Source organism: Venturia canescens, chromosome 3 (assembly GCF_019457755.1).
Source record: "Venturia canescens isolate UGA chromosome 3, ASM1945775v1, whole genome shotgun sequence".
NCBI classification, from domain to species: domain Eukaryota; kingdom Metazoa; phylum Arthropoda; class Insecta; order Hymenoptera; family Ichneumonidae; genus Venturia; species Venturia canescens.
The window spans coordinates 499,847-522,261 of NC_057423.1; the positions used below are offsets into that span (position 1 = coordinate 499,847).

The 22,415-nt window shown below is 43.4% G+C and overlaps 3 protein-coding genes across 7 annotated transcripts; 1 reads left to right on the top strand and 2 right to left on the bottom strand.

Moving 5' to 3' along the window:
• Nucleotides 1-97: 97 nt before the first annotated feature.
• LOC122407592 (tektin-4-like) lies at nucleotides 98-3,198 on the bottom strand. 4 transcript variants are annotated; one of them, XM_043413913.1, is made up of 7 exons: nucleotides 2,671-3,198; nucleotides 2,256-2,581; nucleotides 1,829-2,144; nucleotides 1,422-1,636; nucleotides 1,077-1,299; nucleotides 837-991; nucleotides 98-721 (listed from the first exon to the last, which is right to left on the bottom strand). In XM_043413913.1, the coding sequence occupies exons 1-7, from the start codon at nucleotides 2,818-2,820 to the stop codon at nucleotides 505-507; spliced, it is 1,602 nt and encodes a 533-aa protein (XP_043269848.1). In that variant the 5' UTR covers nucleotides 2,821-3,198; the 3' UTR covers nucleotides 98-504. The 4 variants fall into 4 exon arrangements, 2 of the variants coding, with proteins under 2 accessions (XP_043269848.1, XP_043269849.1); XM_043413914.1 differs by having other exon boundaries at nucleotides 575-721; nucleotides 832-991; XR_006260227.1 differs by having other exon boundaries at nucleotides 593-721; nucleotides 837-1,008.
• Nucleotides 3,199-5,925: 2,727 nt separating this feature from the next.
• On the top strand, nucleotides 5,926-19,069 carry dsf (dissatisfaction). The gene is made up of 9 exons (XM_043415448.1): nucleotides 5,926-6,412; nucleotides 7,511-7,591; nucleotides 7,775-7,936; nucleotides 16,644-16,875; nucleotides 16,977-17,178; nucleotides 17,313-17,672; nucleotides 17,748-17,829; nucleotides 17,919-18,198; nucleotides 18,296-19,069. The coding sequence occupies exons 1-9, from the start codon at nucleotides 6,403-6,405 to the stop codon at nucleotides 18,357-18,359; spliced, it is 1,473 nt and encodes a 490-aa protein (XP_043271383.1). The 5' UTR covers nucleotides 5,926-6,402; the 3' UTR covers nucleotides 18,360-19,069.
• Nucleotides 18,899-22,373, bottom strand: LOC122408587 (tigger transposable element-derived protein 6-like). Of its 2 annotated transcripts, none has more exons than XM_043415446.1 (4): nucleotides 22,221-22,373; nucleotides 19,991-21,464; nucleotides 19,713-19,901; nucleotides 18,899-19,606 (listed from the first exon to the last, which is right to left on the bottom strand). In XM_043415446.1, exons 2-4 carry the CDS (start codon nucleotides 21,459-21,461, stop codon nucleotides 19,449-19,451), a joined length of 1,818 nt encoding a protein of 605 aa, XP_043271381.1. In that variant the 5' UTR covers nucleotides 21,462-21,464; nucleotides 22,221-22,373; the 3' UTR covers nucleotides 18,899-19,448. The 2 variants fall into 2 exon arrangements, with proteins under 2 accessions (XP_043271381.1, XP_043271382.1); XM_043415447.1 differs by lacking the exon at nucleotides 22,221-22,373 and adding an exon at nucleotides 21,736-21,817.
• Between the last annotated feature and the right edge of the window lie 42 nt (nucleotides 22,374-22,415).

Consider the following 22,415-nt stretch of genomic DNA (forward strand, 5'->3'; position numbering starts at 1 on the left):
AACTCGTCAAATTGAGAATAAAAAATATGCTGTTGGCTCTTTTATCGCGAGAGCTCGTGACAGTGACGTATAAAAAAATCGTTGGAAAATGAATAAAATGACAAACGCCGGTGCGAGTGAAACTTATTTATCTTGTTCCGTCGTTCAAATTTTAAATTCAACCCTCTCGACGAACGTATTTTGAATTTTCTATGAAAAAAAAAAACGGTAATTCGAGTTGGGCGCACATTGCATGGTTTTATTCATCAGAAATGAAGGATTTTAATATAAATATATTTCATATCACGCGAAAAGCTCGAAATAACGTATTTAAAATTGTGTAAGAGCAGTGTATATATATGAAAAAGTACAATGCGAAAGAAAAAAGATGGGAAAAGGACAACAACGAACGTGATACAAAGAATACGAAAAAAAAAAGAAAAGAAAAAAGGATTAATTTTGAAGTAAAATGGTTTCGCCGGCTGTGAAAAGAGAAAGAAGCGCGCGCGTGATTTTGTTGGGATTTTACGCGTGGCCGGAAAGCTCTTCGGCCGAGGGGTAAGAAGAGCGCAACAATTGTCCCCGATCTCTGTCCACCCAGAGCGATTTTTTTTTCACCACTATTTCGTACTCCAGATCGTTTCTCGTTTTTACCAAACCCGCTTGTGCCTCCTCCGCTTCTCGAACCTGTCCTTCCATATTTGCGAGACTTTCATTCAGCGCTCTTACTTCTTCGAGCAGGCTGCAACGTTAAATTCATATACAAATTTTCTTATTCATCAGTCGTTTAAAAATTTGTTAATCAGACAAATTCTCTCATATATAGTGGTTTTCGCGTGTTTCGCATCGTACTATACCCGTATTGAGGAACGTCGCGACAACTCTCGACGTTCCGACGCTGTAATCGATAGTCCAAACGCGTTTGAGCGACTTTCAAAGCATCCTTCACTTTTTTAGCGGCTCCGCGCAATTCCTCGATAACCGCTTCGGTACTGGACAATTGTGCCAAGCACTGCAAAGATTAAGATACTACATCACCGTCACTTCGATTCTTACAACGAATCGCCAATGCGATTTATCGTATACATGATTCTCACTCTGACTAGTGTCGTCTCGAGTTGTTGGCAACATTCTTCGGTTACGTGAATTTTTTCGGCCAGAGCTCTGTCAACGGCCATGGCCTGGGATCGAAGATTCTTCATCCCATCGGAATAAACCACGTCCAAAGACGATCTGAGGTCGACCGATTTTCGTTTAGCATCTTCACCCGCTTCGAGGCTCTCTCTTGTGAAATGATCATATCCGGCAGGTGTCGTTTGCCTTCGAGCAGAAACGTTCATACAATTATTCGCTGCACGATAGATCGCATTGTTTGCGCGCGATCAATAACTCTCGCATTGGGAAGCAATGCGAGAGCTCCCTGAAAATTCTCATAATTATACTCTGGTGGAATTCTCGTCGCCCCCTCTCTAATCAGAATCACAGGTGAATCGTTGTTCAAATGAATGCAAGAGCTCTCTGTCTCATAGGCGTCCCTTTTATCCGTGAAATCGAATTCCATTCTTGACTTTGCGGTTTTTAACTCGACGAGCTGTGTCTCGATTCGCTCCCGTAAATCCACGAGGGTGTTTCGTATCTCGGAACACAGAGCTACCTCCTGATATCACGCGGCAAATGAAATTCGTCCAATTATTGTATTACACTAAACGTCAAAGTCAGAAACATTGAAAGCATCGCTCAATTATGAAGACTCGATTCATATTTTATTCATTTCTTGTTTAATTACGATTGTTTTTAAATGATATGCGACTACGTAGGTATATATAAAATTCAATTGGACAAAGTTTACCTTGACGAGCTCGTCCTCGACCGCATCTCTTACGAGATCGGGTTCCATACGGCACGTCCGTAATTGCAACAAATCACCGGCTATCGATTCAGGAATAGTTAGAACCGAGAGCGACTGTTTGACTCGACGACGTTCTCCCTCCAGAAGCTCGATTTCCTCAACCATCTCGGTCCAAGCTCGCTCAAGTTCTGCTTTCCATCCATAAACAACGCCGGCACGCTTGCTCAAACGATCACGATTTTCCAATTGATGAGAATCCGTTTCTTTGTAAATTTGAGCATTTATTTCGGTGAATTTTGATTTTCTCGACATGTCTCTGTGAAAAGTCATTTTTTTTTTTTCATTAATTATTGTGTCTCTCGTACCCGCGAATGCTTTTTTTTTTTTTTTTCTTTTACACAAATAAGAAATGCCGGCGCATTCATACTCGGCTGTGGCGATTCTCGCATTCGTCTGGTCGAAAAAATTTCGATTGTGAGCTCTCCATTGAGAGGCACTGTATTTCGTGATGGAGTAGCGATCAACTACAGGCCGGATCCCGGTCATGCCATTCGTTCGATTGTAAGTCACCCGACCGGTTGCCCATGGACCTATGGCTCCCATTGGGCCTTCCGGTTGTCGCGGTAAAGCATCCTCCGGTTGAGGGAAATAGGCTGGAGCCGCCGCCTGAGTAGCGTTTTCACTCTCGGAGCATCGCGCTTCCAATCCGTTCACCGCCGGTGTATCCATCATCGTCGGACGGGCAGCTTGGTTCTTCGAAAATTATTGACGGTTAAGAAAAATGTCTTTTATTTGCGTGCGGTATACGCAGAGATATATTCCTCCGAAAATATCGGACATACCGAGATCTTTGGAAAATTTTGAAATCCGCATGGTTCGATCCGAGGACTTTTCTTTCCTATCTCGTTATCGTCAACGTCGGTACGAAACTGTGGGACTCTCGAAGGATTCTTCGTTGCACATTTTGCATCGAGACAAGGTCGGTCCAACATTTTCAATCACGATTTATTCAATTTCGTTGGGTCTTGTACAAAATTTATCACACCATCGGAGATGGCTCAAGACTGATCGAGTTAAAACGTTTTTTTTTTCTACACTGAATTTTTCCTCGCCACCGTCCGAATCGCGCAAACAAACTCCCTACTCTGATTCCGCGAGCCTCACATTCTCGTCTCCTCCTGACGCGTGAAAGAGAAAGGGAGAAAGAGAAAAACAACGGCGATTCGGAGAGGGAAACGTTACCAAGGTGGCATAGCACCTGCACACCGTTAAACACACCGAGTCTTATCGATCGTGTCTGATATAGTCGAAAACAACCGGCCGATGAAGAAAAATTTACGTCACGATTAATTTTTGTCCAATTAACCTCTGCCACGCATCGCGCTTTTCTTTTTTTTTTTGTTTCGACATTTTCTCGTTTTTTTTTGTTTTTGCCTCGAAATGAAAAAATGAATATTATGCGGTGCATTTAAACCGGTGAAATAATGAAATGCTGATTGAAACTTTGATAATATGATATATCGAAGAAACTAATTGGAATGATATTGTACCGTTATCATGAGCATAGTAAGAGCTTTAACTCATTTTCTAGCTCATCCCTGCGGATCTTTCGCTCGATGCGCGGTTATATTGTAACTGCGAATGTTGGATTGAAACTCGGTTAAACCGAACGGTAGTCGAGCGTAAACCTCGAGTATCCAAATCCTTTGGTCGTGCGATTTTCTTGTATATAGTTGTGACAGGGATACGGCAGTCGTGGAGGATGCGAGCCGTGCCTGACAGGGTGGTCAGGAGGCCTCGTAGAGTTTGCTCAAGCGAACGAAGCGGCTCAACAGAGTACACACGAGCACATGCACACGTGAATTCACACATGAGAAGAAACACGTTCGTCCGACGATTCAAGGATGACCCGTCACCGTTCGGATACGTGGTTCACCGCCTTTCGGCGGCACCCTTCAAATCGCAAAGAGTAAACTCGACTGTCGGATCTTGCACGCGACACTCGGACTCGATATACGTGTGCGGATACAAGCAGCGAGGGATAAAAAGCAGAACGTTTGCGTAGATTTTTTTGACCAAACGGGCTTGCCTAAAAATCATGGTATACTCGAAGTGGATTATTTCTGACCTTTTGTAACTCTATTTTAGAATATTCCGACTCGCGTTTTTATACTTACTCTTTTCGTCCTTTGTCCGCAACAGCTGCGGAAGAGGAGACACATTTATGATGTCACGCGAGTATCGCTCTACCATTTCAGGTTTCCACAAGCTTAAAGCCCTCTGAGGGTGCTACAAAAGCTCCGTGACGTTCGGAAGCTTCGAGGAGGGGTTGCGGAACGAAAGAGGATTCCCGCGTCTTGGAGGCAGACTGCGAGATCGCTGTGCCGTGTACTTTACACAGAAGTTGTTGAATCGTGTAAACGCAGTTTTATGATGCGTGCCGAGCTTAATCTACTTTTAGGGTGCGTTTCATCCTCTTTGCCTCATTCATTTCGACTTGCTTCTTCTTTCGGTCCTAAACGAATTTCCCTTACGAATATATATATATATATATATATATATGAAAAATCTATGCATTTTGACTCTCAAACGAAATGGATTATTTGAAAAATAAAAAAAAAAATTTATCCCGAGTATTTAAACTCGTGTGAGACTCAACTTGAACAAGGTTCCTCTTCGCGCGGTAACAATTTGTCGGACATCGCGTATAGCGGCTTGCTGCATATGTATCGTCGAATTATTTCTGTCTGACGCGACCGGAAGAATTTCGACGTGTCAAAGTGAAGGATCGAATGAAATGCGGTTGCGCAAGCTATATTTTGAGATGGAAAGCGAAAAGAAAGCATGCAGCGGGCGGTTGAAGGAAGGCGACGTTTAAATGCGCATATATTATGGATCATATATAAATACGGATTTGGATAACGGTATAATAAATATGGTAGGTAGAAATCTGTATAACAGTGGTGAAAACAACGTGTATATAGAGGAACACATCGACGGCGCACATTTTTCGAGGCATAAGGGTTTGAAATGGGCGTGGTGAGAAGCTCGCAACCCCCGTTGCAGAAGCTCACGCCCATAAAGCCTAGGACGAACATACCGGGTGTGTACGCGGTGAATTCGGGGGGAGGAGTTGGACCAATGACACACTTGTCTCGTATTTATATATAGAGCTATCGTTCGGTTCATATATAGAAGGGGCAATGAGAAAATGGAGAGGGAGAGTCAGCTGACAATGTAGCCTCGACGATAGAGCCGCCTACATCAACCACCCCCGAGATATATACTCGACTGGCTAACTAACACCGCAGGCTTGTACATAGGAAATAACCCCCTCTGTGCGCGGTTCTCCGCGTGACGAGAGATAGCGCGCGGTAGCCACTCAGCCAGCAAGTCCGAGGGATAGAACGGAAAGCAGAACGCGGGAATGAAGAGAGAGATGGAGCGGCGCGAGCGCCCTCTCTCGTATAGTTGGCAAGAAAGAGACAGAGATCGAAGATCCGGTTCTTGTATTGGTACGAACGAATAGAGCAGGTATCTACCACCCCCCACAAATCATCCCCAAAGCCCCATCGTTTCCATCGTTGTCTGCGTATATATATGTATACAAGCCTGAGTGAAACATCGCATCGCGGGCTCGGTTTCGGTCCACCTGAATCGCCAAGAATCTTCCATCTCGTTCCGAACCGGCGTCAAACGGTTCGCTTCGCCTCCCTTTCTTTCCCATCCTTCTGCGTTCCTCGGTGTTTCGTGCACCACCCCGCCATCCGCCATCGGCATCGCTATCCACCTCCGCTCCAACCCCTCTATCTCATATTATACCAACCAGCCAGCCAGCCAGCCACGAAGGTGTTACGCCACCGAGAGAGTTACCTCTCGTCCCTCTCTCTCTGTTCACCTACACTCATCGTTTGTACGCGTGGTCGAAGCTTTTCCACATTTACCACACCCCCTCGCTTCTCTTGCCTAGATAACGCCGCCACCAACTTCATGCTCCCACGGTGGCCAATCCACCGCTCAGAACAGTTTCTCCGGAAAATTCTACACACAAGTCCATCGTCAACCTTCTCCACCCTACTCGTCTTTTCGCATAGCTCCTACTTCTTCTTTCATCGCTCCCGACACAGGCACACACGCACAGGCACGCGCGCGCGTTCCTCGACTCACCGACGAAAACCATCCCCATCCCCGTTCCATTGTACCCTTATACATATGGTTTTGTGTGAGTATATGCGTGTATATTAGAGATCGTAACGTCGACTCGAAATCGTGCTCGAACATTGCCTCCGTCTCGGTCTCTTTCTCTCGCACGCGTGAACGACCCACGAACCGCGCCAACGAGCCAACTGGGAGGAGGGTGTTGCGAAACCTCGACGTCAAGACATCCCCGGAGCCAGGTCGAAACGAGTCGGGAATCATCGAACCGCTACACAAGTCCGAGTCAGAATCCGAACTCGGAGTCGTTCTCCTCGTCAACCGAGTCGCCTCGCAGCCCGCCCTTGCTTATTATTACGAAATTACGTGCTGACCTCATGTACTACTAGAGATGTTTGACTCTTAAGCCAAATCGGAGGATGGGCACAGGTCAGTGGCATCTTTTTTTTTTTTTTTTTTTTTTTGCTTTTTCGCTTTTCTCTCCTTCTACCTGTGGTGTCTCGGTGCTTATTCTTCATCCGCGAACTTGCAACGTCGTTTCTTACGTTTTCAAGTTTATCGCACATCAACTGAATGAAAAATTAATTCAACATTTTGCAGTTCGCGTTATACTTTGGAAGTGTGGTGTAAGCTTTTGATTTCGATTATATATAACGCGATGAAAAACCAATCATCGCTGCAAGTGTTACGAATTTCCAATTCTCACCGGTAATTCAGGTGTTACGTTCAATTTAGTGAATATATACATTTCAAGCTCTGAAACTTTTATGATTTTTTCCCCGTGATTATTTAAGATTCAATCGTCGCACCGTGCATCAATGAACTTTACGTAGATGAAGATTCGCTCGAACTCACCTTCGAACGGAATTTTAAATTTCCTTTTACTGCGCAAAGATATCAATTGAGGTGAAGAGTTTTTCGTAAAATGGAACGGTAACTCGTCGAAGAATGATTGATCGTGCTTCGAGTAATTAATTTATCGTTTTTTAAATGAATAAAATATTGCGGATTATTCAATAAGTTGGTGCGCGTGAAAATGATCGAAAAACAGTGTTGTTCTCGATGGCTTAGTTCGGTATAAAAGACACCGATGAAATTCGAAAGGTTGTGAGTGATCTTACTTAGTGAATGAAAAGGGACGCGCGGGGAGGATCTGCGACGGGTTGGCTTAGGCACAACCCTGTTTTTCTTGCCGCGGATCATTAGGACGATTAGGGCTGCCGCGAAAGGGAGAGAACAGATTAGCTCATCGCTTCACGTACTTCCGAAACCGTAATTTCTTAAACCCTCGATGTTTTTCTTCGAGTTAACCATTTACATTTTTTTTCCTCCATTTCAATACTTCTTAAATCAATTCAAATTATCCGGGTTTTCTGCTCGGAGCTCTCGGCCTCTTTGTCTTTTTCTCCTTAATCCGGCCTCGAAGTGCTGGCGGCACATATCCAGCCGTTACTACTTATTCATTCAGTTTCAAAAAATTCCTCTACTATTTTTTATGAAACTAATCAAATTATATTCATGCTCAAGGAGACCGGTTGCTTGATATTCCCTGCAAGGTATGCGATGACCGAAGTTCTGGAAAACACTACGGCATTTACAGTTGCGACGGTAAGCGCTCATTTCCTCGTTCCTCATATATATCGTTATATAAATTTGATAAATTCTTGAGTTCCAGAATCATATCTGCGTATGTAACGCAGCGCTTGCATATCGTTCTACCAAAATATAAACGAACGAAAACTTTGTTGAAGTAGTAATAGTATCAATTCTGAATCTTTGTTTATCGCTCAGGCTGCTCGGGTTTCTTCAAACGTAGCATTCACAACGATCGTAAATACACGTGTAAATCTCATGAAGCGATTACCGGCCATTGTCCAATCGACAAGATCCACAGAAATCAGTGTCGAGCTTGTCGTCTCAACAAGTGTTTCCAAGTTGGTATGAACAGAGACGGTAAGTCACTCTCATATATTACTATATGTTATTTTATTTTCAATTAATATTACAAACGGCATTATTTCAATGTAAGTGGGTCGAAAAATAGCCTGGTAGTGTTTGTGCCATTTTTAACTGCGATATCATGAAACTTTGACCAAATATAAGCCTCAAACTCGCGAGAACGAAGAAGACGAAGAAAATGAGGAAGGGACCGCGTAACCCTTCTCAATTTCAAATCCTATTAATTTTGGCCTTCCACGCTCCGAATCACCGTTCACCGAGGATTATACACACTTCAACCCTTCACAACGGAAGGGGGTGTATAACCAAAAATCGAATCGACGCATATACATCTTGAACTTTGCTTGAAACTCGATGAAAAGTCTCCGCTCGATCAATTTCTTCTTTCAGCTTTTCCCCCTCTGCTCTCAAGATAAGAATAATAGCTTCGAGCATCTTAATGAAAAAAAAAAAAAAAACAAAAACAAAAAACGATGGTTTATGAAAAGTAACGATTCTACTGGAAATAATATTATCAAGTATATGATAGTTCATAAAGAGAAAAATTAATTCAAGAAGCGAAGCCGAAACATACATCCCGCGTAAGATAATTGAGAGTCTCCGTTGCGCGCGGTCGCTTGAGGAGAAATGTGATATTATGATCTGCTCGGAGCAAACGAAATATCGCGTCGTCATCCCAGTTCGTTTTATATCCCGTACGACGTATTAATTTCCGATTCACCGCATCATCCCCTTTATATTTTCATTTGTATTTTTCAAGACCCGCTTATTGACGTAGAATCGTGATCTTATTTTCCGTGCGCGTATCATCCCGTGCGTGCGCGCGCGTCATCCTTTTTCGTCAGTTCGCGTCGATTCGTCAAGCAGTGTGCTGGAAAATGAAAGAGGAAAACGATCGAGCATCCCCACATATAAATTAATATCTAAATATAGGCATCTGTCGAAATACTCGCACCTTTGAGGTAAGTTGCAGCGGAATAAGGAGTGAGGGTAGGATCGGCGCGGTGAGAGGGTGGTAGTGGTGGCGATAGTTGTACGAGAGGGTGGGATCGCTCGGCTGGCAGGGATTGGGGCGGGGCGCACACGAGAGACCGCTTGTCGTGGATGAGGGTGCCAGGGTGTCGGGGGTGTTTAATGCAGGACGGGTGCTCCGGTTCCCAGCGGCCCGCGGGGTCCCTCTCCAGACGCGAGTAAGAGAGGAGATTCAATTAGTGGCAGAGCTTCCTAACATTGAGGGAGTCTGCACACGGGCTCCTGTATACGCGAGAGACACAAGAGAGAACGGATGGAGAAGGTACGAATGGGGGATGAGGAGGCGCGCACGAGAGAGCAAATTTTCTCTCCTTTTGTGGAACCCACAGGGCAAAAGCATTCATCGAGTCGCTTCTCATGCCAATTTTCTTCTCATTTATATATGCGCATGGATATACTCATGTGCATCCGCATGATGTTGCGAACAATGCGGGAATCCGGCCTTTTCGCCTTTTACTCACGCGCCTAATTAAATGCTAATTCGACATTACGCGCGCGTATGCGATCAAGTGGAAGAATTGTGTCAGCAGATTATTCACAAAGGATTTACAAAGGATACCTGTACCTCCGTTCCCTACTTATTTTTTCTTGTAGAACCTATAAATTATTCGAGACTGCTTTATTTTTTCAAATGTCTGTTATCTGAGGATTATTTAAGGCTGGGGATCATTACATTTTTTTATTGATGTCATTCATTCCGAAAAGTCAACCATTCTTCGTGACTCGAGAGTCCGTTTCATTTTCAAACAAGTTCTTTCCCGGTATGCGTATGAAGAAATTTATGATTATTCCATTGAGATGCATTTGTAAAAAGAAAGACATATATCACGAATTTGGGGAAATTTTTTTCTTTCGAGTGAAAACTTTCACAGACTGTTAAAGAACGAATTAACATGAACGCAGTAGAAAAATACATATTAGTCAGACGTCGTACAATGTACGAGGTATTCGCGGAAGGGAGCTGGACAATGTGCAAACCGCATAATGCGTAGGTATTCGAATTGGCATGCACATGCTGACGCGTAAAAAGAGCTAAATGAAGAGAGAGGGAAAGAGAAAAGCAGAAAGATTACTCTTTGACACGTTCAAAGTGTACAAAGAGAGAGAGAGAGAGAGAACTCGTCTCTATCCGTTGCGGCTCGATTATTCGGGCTGTGCTTTGCCCACGGGGTGCAATCATCCTTTGCACGACAAACCCTCGAGCCATCCCCCTGTTACCCGGACTCTGATTATTCCGCGAATCCAAAATCGTCCTCGACGACGAGACCGCCCCCGCATGCGATGAAAAGCTCGCATTTAACGCTCTCTTTTCCGCTCAACCTCGTCTACCCTCAGCCTTTCCATGCACCCAGCCCCCTCTCACTCCCATTCAATAATATATATACGTATTTTCTTTCAAGCTTTTTACTCTAAACCCCCGTTCACATTCTACCATGACAGAATATCGTGCGCGACACCGGTACATTTCACGAAAATATGGTTTGAAACGAGACCGAAAGATTACGAGACGGCTTACCACTTGAATTTGTTTGATGGGCTCATCCGCGGCTACCCTCGCTCAAAACACTCGGCTCACGAAATAGCATTGAATTCTCTCGGGCGTTTTAACATCTCAGATGACCTTTCGAACTTTACAGTTATTCATATTCATATTATTTAATTTAGCATGCCATTTTATACCTTCTAAGTATATTTTATTATATATTCATTGTTCCTGAGCTTGGATTGCGCATAGTTAAAAACGTTGTTCACAGCTACTGTTCCTGGTGAAAAAACCGGACTTGAGGGGTTATTTTAGGTCGGTGACCGGCGTGTGCGCGGAAAGCTCTTTTTGCCAAACCTTTTTTTCGATTACTAGTGATTTATTTGTAAAAAGCCCAAGTTTGTGCGCGAGAGCCAACGGATTCACAAGGAATTTTTACTCCCAAGCTTAACAATAATTTGAAACTATGTAACTTCAAAATAAACTTATTGTGCACGCTTCAATAAAGAACTTTTGTAATCGAATTTCATTAAATTCCGGAACATCAAGTTCCGGTCTAGCTACCGAGAGTTATTTCAGTGTAGTCGATCGAAAGAAAGCCTTTCATTATATATACGTAGATGGAGGCGTTTACAAAAAAAAAAAAAAAATCATTTATTCAATCCCTTCCGTCCGAAATGATATCCTATATGTGATGGATTTGTGTTCGTCGGTGTATATGAATAAATGTCCAAATTTACTCTTCGTTATAAGACAAACCACGTAGGACCGATAGTAATTGATACAAAATTTTCAAACTATATACGAACTCGGAAGTGAATTTTGCTGGTTGATAAAAAATTTGGACAAGTATACGAAATCAGGATTATGAGACGAGCTTTATATGTGCTGGTTTCTCCGTCTGCTGGTATAGGACGACGCGGCAGGAAAACGTGAAATGGTGAATAGGGTAGAAGAGTATATATAGAGGAATGAGAAAAAGAGAATGAAAGTTTACGAGTATCATCCCTCTAATGTATACGGGTCCGCGTTTTCTGTGGCGTTGTCCTTCCCATAAGCATTTGCTTCCGCAACACCTTGCACGTCTCTTTTCCAAAAGAACGTACTAGATTCTTTATTCCCTCGCGCCTTTTTTCTCGCATCTTTCTATTTTCTCTACCTCATTCACCGTGCGGCCTCTTACGGGAAAGTCCTTGGTATTATCGGTATTAAGGCTGCGAAGAATTTCACAGGGGGCTTTCGACCAACGCTCTGCTCCTCTCCCGCAGAGCAGAAGCCTCGTAACCATAACTACTTTACCGCGAACTCGTTGCGTCGCCACAGCTGGTAGATATTTTTTTCATTAACGAGAGTAAAATATCCATATTGAATGATTTTAAAGACAAACAATGAGCGTTAGCTCATTTATTATTTCTCCAAATCTTGTTGTTTACCAAATTGACGAACCATGTTGATTCTCGCGAGAAGGGAAGGGTCGCTCGTTTTCGCAACAGGGCCAATACTTTAATACTATATAGGTAAAAAATTTGCATCACTGCAAACTCTACACTCGTCATTTTTCACTCCATCATCATTTTTTTTCCTACACGCGGCATGCTGATCAACGTTCATCTATCGTGTACATATATGCAAACGCTACAAATCCTATATCGAATTATCGAATACCAACATCATGCATGTTTCACGCCATATATACACGTTATCGAATACGCACGTATATTTATTTGCAACGATGTGTGCACAAAACGCGTTCGCAAACTTAAGAGCTGACGCGTTTCACGACCGATCGGTCGTCTACCAACTTTTCATCCTTCTCTCTCTCTCGTTCACTCCGTCCTAACAGAACGCTTCGGAAAGCTCGTAAAGTTCGGGAGCTCTTTGTTTTCACTCATAATTCGAGACCGACGGACCTTTTCGCCGCTTCTCTCACTCTGAAATCCCTCTTTCGCTCCGTGCGCCGCGCGTACTTTTCGTTTCACCCTTTCGCTATTCAAGCTTTTCTCTCTACGTGTGTACTTTGCTCGCCGAGGTTGCATTTTCGCACGTGTCCGGATTAGACGCGACTAAATTTCAATCTTTCAAAATAACACTGCCCTTTCCAACGTTTCGAGGAAGCACCATTTTTTGTTTTCGTCAGATTTAAATTCATCCTCGATTGTATATATTCGAACGCGAGTAACTCTGTAAATACGGGCAAGTTTAAGTCCATGCTTTTTCAACTCTTGTAACATTCTCCATTACCTTCCCATATGATTCCGGCGATGCAGCACACCGCGCATATGTGTCCTATCGGTATTATAAAACAAACAAAAAGATAAAAATAAGCCCGACATCCGCGAGTAGTAAAAGAGTTTTCGAAGCTCGCGGGCTCGAAACTTCATCGAAGGTTGTTCGAATCTATATATTGACGCGAATGTTGCATCATATCTGTGCGTGAAATTTTTGTATGTATAAATGTGTGCATCAATGCTGCTGGCATCTCCGTGCTCGATGCCTCTGGCTTCGTCTCTCAAATTCGAAAACGAGAAGGGGATGAACATTTGTGCCGGATGGCGTATATACAGAGGGGGGTTGTTGAGCGCGTGGGAGTAAACGGCTGGTAACGCAACGAAGCGAGTCGTGCCCGACACGCGGCGAGCAGCATCAATCCATTCGCATAAACGATAAACGCGGGGCCGACCCGCGGCTTCGAGAGCTACCGTATCCGAGGGGGTTGTTAAAACGAATCGAACGATCTGTCCTCGTCGTCCTGCTCCACCGATGGCCAATGTGCCGTGATCCGTTGTTGATGTGTGGACGCGAAACGGGTCGCGCGCTAAACCATGAGCTTTCACATTCTCTCGCCTCTGCGCCGTATACCCAAAAACCGTTATATCGATAAATTCTTCCAGGATTAAAAAAAAAAAAAATGATTTTATATAAGGTATTTGACATGAAACTAAATAAAATTCAATATACGGTCATTATCCAGAAATCGAGTTGTTTACAGCATCGTCGGAGAATCATCGAAACTCTTTCCATATATCGCTGCATTAATAAAAAAAAAAAACAAAAATTGTCGACTCATCTGCGCCGCCATTACCATAACTTATTTGCGGCTCTATCAAACACCGGCGCATTGATTGGTAATAACGCGTACTCTCCCGAGAGAAATCGAAAAATCCATTTCCTTTATTCTCGAATAAATAGGAAGAAAAGATTAACGAAACGATTAGAGAACATGCACGTGACGTTGAACCTGTCGATTGATAGTTATGCGGTGTATGACCGCACGAGACGCGTGCCCTGGTCCCGGCTCTTGTATTTCCGATGACGCGAGCGAGATTCCTTGGGTGTCCGATGCGTGTTATCGAATTCACCCCTAAATATATCCACATGCGGGAGGGATATGAATGGCAATTCAGCGTGTGATAAACGGACACGTGAACACATGTGCGATTATACAGTGAACTTGTATTGCATCCGTTAATACATGTATCGACAAATATATAATATACACATGCATGAGCGACGAGAGTAAATCATACGAGGAAGTGGATATAAGGTTGGCCGATGCCGAGGTATGACGAGCATGAGACGGTTATACTAGTGCAACTAAAAAGAGAAACAAACAGACGTGCATAAGCAGAAACGATAGAGAGAGAAAATTGTCAGGGTTTAAGCTGGAATATCCTCGAGTGGGGATGATGTATCAACCCCACTCACGCGGGGATTAGCCTTCGAGATCGCTGACTGCTGAAATGTTCACAGATCGGTTTACCGTTTAGTAGAATAGGGAGTGTGAGCCCGTGATCCATAGCCTATAACGCGCTCCCTCTCTCTCTGGTTTTCAGGATTCGGCGATGCCAACGGCAGCGAGCTTGCCACTTCAACATAGAGGCAAGTTCGCGCGCGCGGGGATCTAAATTCTCTCCCGTGTAAGCGAGGGCTGTTTCCCGTGTGGGAACTCGCATTGTGGCTCACACGTGCCACCCTACATATTACCGATATATGTTTATATAGGGACACGTATATATACAGCTTCTCCTCGCTCTGGCCTCGATCTCTCGCTCTGGCGCGTCCGCTCGACCGGGAAAAAAACCTAGGGCGGTAAGGGCACAGGGCGCGGTCCATTCCAGCGCATGCGGACCTATAATCCATCGGTCCGATTCTCGTTCCCGTTCCAACTCCTCGCTCCCATTTTTTTTTTTTTTTTTTTCTATACATATACGTGTATAAACACTTATTCGGATAATCTGGTGCGAGGGTGTACGATGGTGCAAATCCGATGATGCAAAACGAAGGCAAACTACGGAAAATAGCTTCGTGCTATCGATAGATCGAATTTCTAACGTCAAAACGCCTACAAGCGATACAAGCATACTTTACTCGCGAGTCGCGCGTCAGAGATACGTGCTTTGATGCGTAGTGTGAAATATATAATAATTCATATATTATTATTTAGAAAAGTATATGGAATTTTGGAGGCTCTTGTGCTATACTTGATAAAAATATCTCGGTATCATTAGAAATTTGTAGAATTATTCATCGGATCGGATCGCGCAGTTTCGAAATAATAAGATATGCACTTGAAAATATGAATTTTAACAAGATTATGGTCGTGACGACGATTAAAGTAGAAATGAAATTTCCCGAGTGAAAGACGTTTGAACGTGTATACAGATGTGAAATTTCCCATGACAGATTGGGGAAATGAATCGGGCAGATATGCCAATAAGATACAATCTGATACGTTTTAGATTGGGTTGTCGCGCGTTATAGTCGCGGGCTACATCGTATTCTGTATACGAGATGGTCGTATAAATAGTCCTATATAAGCTGATTTAGCTCAGGAAAGATATAGCGGTGTTGGGCCAGATGATGTTGCAGAGACACACGCGTTGACACTTTCGAAGCAGGCGACGACGTTTCATCCCTTTCGGTTTGACGCGATGTTGGACACGGACACGGAGGGAGAAAGACCCTCGAAACTTGTGTCTTTGACCACTCGGGCGACAACTTATCCCCCAAGATTTTGCTTCTTCTCTCCGCATCTTCGATCTCTCGGCATTGTTTTGCCAGAGAACAAACTCTCTGTTGTAAGCAAAAGTGATATATGACGAAGGAATCGAGCGCCTCGGGAAACATGAATATTGTTGTTAATTATCGTTTACCCCCGTTAATCGTGTATCAGACGGGCCTCAAAACCAAAGAAAATATGCCTTCGGCGTATTTTTACAGTATATCAACATGTGGCCATAATACGAATTTTTATGCGTGCGTATACCCTTTAGTACTGCGGCATAAAGAATATATTATTGGAATCCCATGCAAGGCGGAGCGCGGTCGCGATATCTCGGAGGCATTATCGAAAATCGGTATTCAATTAAAAATCGAATAATCCGAAGGCGCCAATGTGGTCAATCGTCGAGGGGTTTGGTGGTTTCAGGATGAATCCGGATATAGCGACGCCAGTGTGCGCGAACGTGGGAAAACACCGGCTGCTATCCGCTCAGCCTCATTAATGATGATGTGCCCGGCATCCGCAGCGCTCTCCAACGACACCAGTTTTGTATAGCTATCTATATATGAATTCCATAGCCTCTCTCACTTTCTCTCTGGCTCTTCTCGCGAAGTAGCAAACCCCGCAAGCCAAAGCCTGGCCACATCACATCCACATCCAGCACCGACACCCTCGCACGACCTTCCATTCCTCATTTTCCTCCCACGCTTTCCATCGCTCTCTCCGGCCTTAACGATATATATCCCGTGGTCCCTATTCCAAAAAGCCCTTTTTTTTCGTCCAATTCTCTTACACTAAAACAGCATGTAAAAAATCATGCGTCGTTCGGCTTGTTTTTGGCTTGAGCGTTGGCTAAGTTTACGTGTATCTCGCGTTCGCTTTTGTTTGAACATCGCCTGTTTCGAATTGTTAGCTCTTATCATAACGCTCGGTCCATCGATGATACGACGGGTCATTGAGGTGCGTGTGCTGCGCGTGAATAAAGTGCAGCCCCCGACGAGGCACGATCGCCTCATGGAGCGGCCCCACTCGAATTTCAACTTGTAACGGGTTCCGACGTTACATATATATGTACCGTATATGAAAGGGAAAAAATTAGTTACCCCTATTTGCCTCTAAGAATTCAATGAACCCCCCCCGCCGCCTGCCCAAAATAATGGATCTGTATCATTAATATTTAGCAGTACAACACGAACGGGGTCCGAGAAAACCAAAACCCCATCCAGGAATGGCGGGGAAACTTCCTCATTCCGTAACGCCGACTCATCACGAGGTAGCACCTCGGGTCGATTTGAACTCGAACTCTTTGTCGCACCATCGGACTTTTGTCAGCCAACTCTCACCCCCATTGGTGCCAAACTTTGGCCGCGATGCGATAATGGTTGATATTAATGCCGCAAATTTGTCCCATCACCGGTAGGTTTTTTTTCTTATCTTTTCATTTCCAATTCGCCGCGTTCGACATATTCGAGGGTTGAGAATGGCAACGTTTGAATTCCGACGATGAGCCATTTCAGGCGAATGAGATGCGCGCAAAGGCCATCGCCTTATTCCCGACCGGTTTCACGGCTTCAAAAACCACCCGACGACTCGACCTCGCCGACGCCGCTCGCTCTTCAATATCCTCCGCCCTACGCGAGTCTTTCACATCCAGCGGCGTTCGCGTTTGGACAACAACCTCCTCTTCTGCAGATCATCATGTCCGCGGAAAAATACCAGGTACTTTCTCCGCCCCCCCCCCCTCCCCCTCCCACCGCAGAATTTAAGATCAAACATTCGAATAGTCGAATAGTCGAGCATCAATTTCCCCGCGCGCCATCTTAACAAATCCAGATGATAATTTACCGATTCAGGAATCCGTGTGGAAATCGCGACCGGATGCCGAAAGTTCTTTCGAGCATACGGAATCCGAAACGAGTCGTAGTCCGGACGGAACTTTACCGAGCGCAATTTTAACTTGGGAACTTTTGCAAGAGACCACAGCGAGACTCCTCTTTATGGCCGTTCGATGGGTTCGATGTTTGATGCACTTTCAAACGTTATCAAAGGATGACGAGCTACTTTTACTTCGGCAAACGTGGACGCAACTTTTTCTACTTCATCTGGCACAGTGGTCCATGTCCCGAGATATTTCTGGACTTCTCGACGACGAGCAGGTCCGCAGGAGATTACCCCCTGAACAATCTTCGCGGGAAGAAATTATGACCATTAAGGTAACACGTTTTTTTCACGTTCGTGCTAATACAATTGAATAAATCCATCATCATTTGAGATGGTTTTTATCGCAGGAAATAATGAGTAGGTTTCGTCAATTGTCACCCGACAGCGTTGAATGCGGATCGATGAAAGCCGTTGTACTTTTTACTCCAGGTACATTAATAAAAATCGCTGTTTTTGTCTTTTCGTCCGTTTGTTGTCTCTGTCGTCACTTTTCTTTTTATTTTTTTTTCAATCATCAGAAACCCGAGGGTTGTCGGACTCGAAATTAGTCGAGGCGCTCCAAGATGAGGCACAGTGTGGCCTCGGTGAATACGTAAGATTTCGTTACCCCGGACAAGCAGCGCGTTTCGGAAGGTTTCTTCTGCTTCTACCCAGTCTTCAGGCGGTTAAACCATCCACGGTTGAACTCTTATTTTTCCGTGAGACAATCGGTGCAATACCAATAGCACGATTACTCGGGGATATGTATCAGATGGAGCATCATCAAAACGCTGATGTTCCATTGAACTTCCGGGGAGGGTACGTCCACAAATTCGTTAATTTTTATTTCATTTATTGATTGAACGAAAAATGGCAAAATATTCTAATTACCGTTATCGTTGACGCTTGATGACAGATTTCAAGAAACGATTGATCGTGAACGTGAATCGCCGTCTCACACGATTCAAGTTACAAATTAAAAGTTCGAAGGAATACGACGATTTTTTCCAAGTGCAATTGAAGACACACGTCAAAGGGGGGATTCTTCAAGAACGAGGCAAGAAAGAACGCAATTAGTCGATAAGAATTTTTCGTTATTCGATATTACTTTGACTTTTGTGACAAATGTTGATTGATATAGAAAAGAAGGAAAAACAGAAATTTCCGTCAAGGATGGTAGGTTTCCTCGAATAATATCAATCATTCGTTGGTATACAAATCAAATTGACTTCTCTTTCCGCCTTTTATCTTATCATTATCAAATCCAAACTGTGATACTTAATAAAAAGAAAAACTAGAACAGAAAATAAGTTCTGCTCTACCGTGTGACTAATTTACTGCGATGGTCGATGGGATTGTAGAGAAAGGGAGGAGAGAACCATTTTAGCGAAGTGAAATATCGATGTTCGTCGAAGAAAAAATAATTACGATTACAATGTAGAAATATCAAATGTGAATCGCGAATTAGACACTCTAGCCCATAGTTTTTTTTCTGTCGAGAAAAAAGAGAAAAAGGAAATCGATTTCGCATTGCGGCGTTTATTAATTATAAATGAATAAATGTTGTTACAGTACGTATCTTAAATGAGTCTTATAGTTGTACATGTCTTTTGCTGTAAATTAAAATTAATGTATAAATGTCTTATCCGAACGATGTATGGAAGATGCGCTAATAAAAAATGAAAACAGATCCCGTCACGATTCGAGTTAGTCATGTTCGAAGCCATTTTAAATAAGTAAACAGTCTTATAAAAAATAAATCAAATTACAAACAAAATAGGTACCTCGAAAAAACTATTTTAATATATCTTCGATACATCAAAAATAATACTATTTAACGCTTTGTTTTTCTCGAGAAAAAAAAAATCGAGACGGATGAGAAATCAAATTTCTGAGTCCGAAAGTTCGAAATCACAGGACTTATTTTGCTACATGCGAATGTTGCGTTACCGATGATTTCTAATCGAGAGTAAAAATTTATTTCTCAAATGTATATGGAAAACCGGTGGATGTTGCGATCCTCGGCCCGATTTAATGAATTCGCCGATACGATCTGCGGAGTAGTTGCTTTACAAAAACATATGAGGAATTATACTGTACATCGCCGGATCGTTGGAACATCCAGGACCTTCGGACTGTTCGACATTTCTCGCCGGGTGATTTTGTGGTCCACCGAGAACGGCCTCGACGTATGCCGATGACGCTGACAATCTCATCTCGTTCACGGCTACGGGGAGAAAAATATTTCCTCTCATTGTCAAATATAACGCTGCAACGGTTTCAATCTTTCGAGATTATACTTTTTTTTCCCATATGAAAATATCTCAACGTACGATTGACCAAGGGTGGTTTCCAGGATGGTCCAGCAAGCGGAGAGTCTTGATAATTATTCGATTGATAGTTATGCAACGGCACGGATTGAGGCTCCGGATACATTCGCTTCCTCGGAGGCTGAAGTTGTCCTCCAGTCACCGATTCCACACAATTACCATGTACGCTCGCTCTCATTTCGTTCGCAGGCGCTACAACAAAACATAAAAAATACAAGTATCGAAACGTGTTATGAGTCAGCTGCATGTCGTTGTTATAACAATAACAACGAAATTCGTACCACAATTATTCGTTAATTTCCACGATGATCCAGGAGGAACAGAAACGTTGGAATCTTTCAGATTGTTCTGACTTTGTGATTGGACCGATAAATTATGATTATTGTTGTTAATATTGTTATTACTACTACTAATATGATTGTTGTTGTTGTTGTTGTTGTTGTTGTTGTTGTTGTTGTTATTGGTCGTTTGATTGTTGTGTTGAAAGGAAGAGGCGGTGGCGATTTGATGAGGGAGTAACGAAGTTCCGATACCAGTGAAATCGTGATCACTAAAAGTGTTCGGTTTGAAAGGCCAAATGCCGGTTTTCCGGAAAGCAACAACGGCGGTCGCGAGGGTCGCGGATTGAATGAAAGCTTGCTCAAAGAGAATAGGAATTTCAGAAACTCCAGGCGATTGTCCGGCATGTGCGGTGGCCCACTCTTTCGAGGCTGAGACATAATGCTTGCTGAGGGTGCCAAAAAATTCAACCTCAAGGGGGCCTATTCTGTGTGTACAATATTCGGGCAAGCACAGCATTACGACGCCATTGCTCTCTGCGGTTTCGAGGAGATCCAGACTAGTCGTATGACTCGAATCCCCGTCCATCAATAAAAGAACGGGATTCTCCTTGGTAGCTCGTGAAAATTTGACGAAATGTTTCAACCAACCGGCGAATATGTCACTGTTCATCCAACCGGTCTCGTTGCACTGGGCATAACAAGGTAGTATCAAATTGCTCGTGAACTGAGGCTCGTGACATTTCAGCGGAAAAACGAATAGCAGCGGCATAAAAAGGCCCGTCGCGCTCATGCAAACCTCGACCGTAATCGTGTGACCCGAATCTCTCGTTGTTCCTGAAGAAACGCTCGGCTTTGCACTGTCTGTGGCAATTGCGATTACGTTACCCTGGGATTTATTCGTATCGCAGCTTATCGAGGTCTCGTCGCAATTATATATTCGGTCAGCTGTAAAATTGTACTTGAGATAAAGCTCGCCCAACGCCTCGTAAAATTTCATCACCGCTTCTTTGTTGAAACAGGCCAATTTAGTCTTCGTAACCGGTCGACCTATCGACTGACAGTTCAATTTGTGACGCTTGACAAACTCTCGCAACCATTCGCGACCCGCCACGTTGTCCTTCCATTTGTGCGATTTGTGCTTTTTCGTCGCCAATTGATACGCCAATTTACGCTTTATAGGTATCGTCACCGTGAATAATCGACTGTTCATCGAATTTAAATGTGACACCAGATACTTCTCTTCCTCCTTCGTAAATACCGATGCGTTTGTTCCTAATGGCACACGGATGTTTACTTCCCCGTTTGCCTCCAATCTCTTCATTATTCGTCTCAACGTCGACCTCGGAGTTCCAAACGTCTTTGACGCTTTTGAATAACCCATTTTACGCGCCAATATTGCGTTCATCGCCGCCACCATCTGCCGCTCGTCCCAACACCCCCGTGTTGTTTTTCTCACGTACATACGCACCATGTTCTATCGAAATAACACAAAAGTCAGCTCTCGTTAATCAAAACTACCAACAATTTAATAAACAACAATAACAAATTTAATTGGATTTTCCATTCAAATTCAACTGATCGATGGTGCTTTATTTGCATATCGATACAATTTTTATCACCGATATTTGAAATAATTATAAACCATAAACAAATATATATTGGTCGCAATTCAATTTGGAATTTCGAAGAGAACAAACTCGTGCGTTTATGATGTTTTTTTTTTTTAATAGTCATTCAAAACTAACCGCAAGAGGAGCCACCGTCTGGAGCTCGAAGCCCTCGAAATATTTCGGGGTAAGAGAAAAAAACGCACTAGCACTAGACACATGCAAACACGAAACGCGACGGCGTTGTTTCGATTGCGCTTTAAAGACTTTAAAAAAACTTCACTTTCTCTTGCGAAGATTGTGTTAAAAGTACGTCAATAAAATTTACGCGTGGTAATGTTTAGCGATCTATAAACAATTCAAGATCAGCAAATGTTCTCTTCGAAACTCGAATGCGCAGCACTTTTCTTTTTTAATTGCATTTTTTTGTCTCATTGCAAACATCGATGAGCACCTGTGATTTTTCCTTAGAGTATAGACATTTAACCGCAACGACGACAAAACGTAATAATGATTCGCAAAAATTTCAACATAACCTCGAGCGAGGGGCCATCTTGCCCCTCGCTCCGTTCCCAATCATTTTTTTCTAAAAACACTGAATCGCAAGAATACACCCTACTTACGATCAATCACCGTCGCTAAAAAAAGACAGTTCAACCCGAAAATGCTATAAAGGCCGGCAAAAATTTCGGCACCAGCGAACCTTTGACAATTGCACTTCAACAGTGAGAAAAAAACAACAAAAACAATTGTGTTAGGAAACGGCGCTGTAGCTCGTAAGTACGTGTGTTCAGCCTCGTATAGTCTCCGTCGTGGCT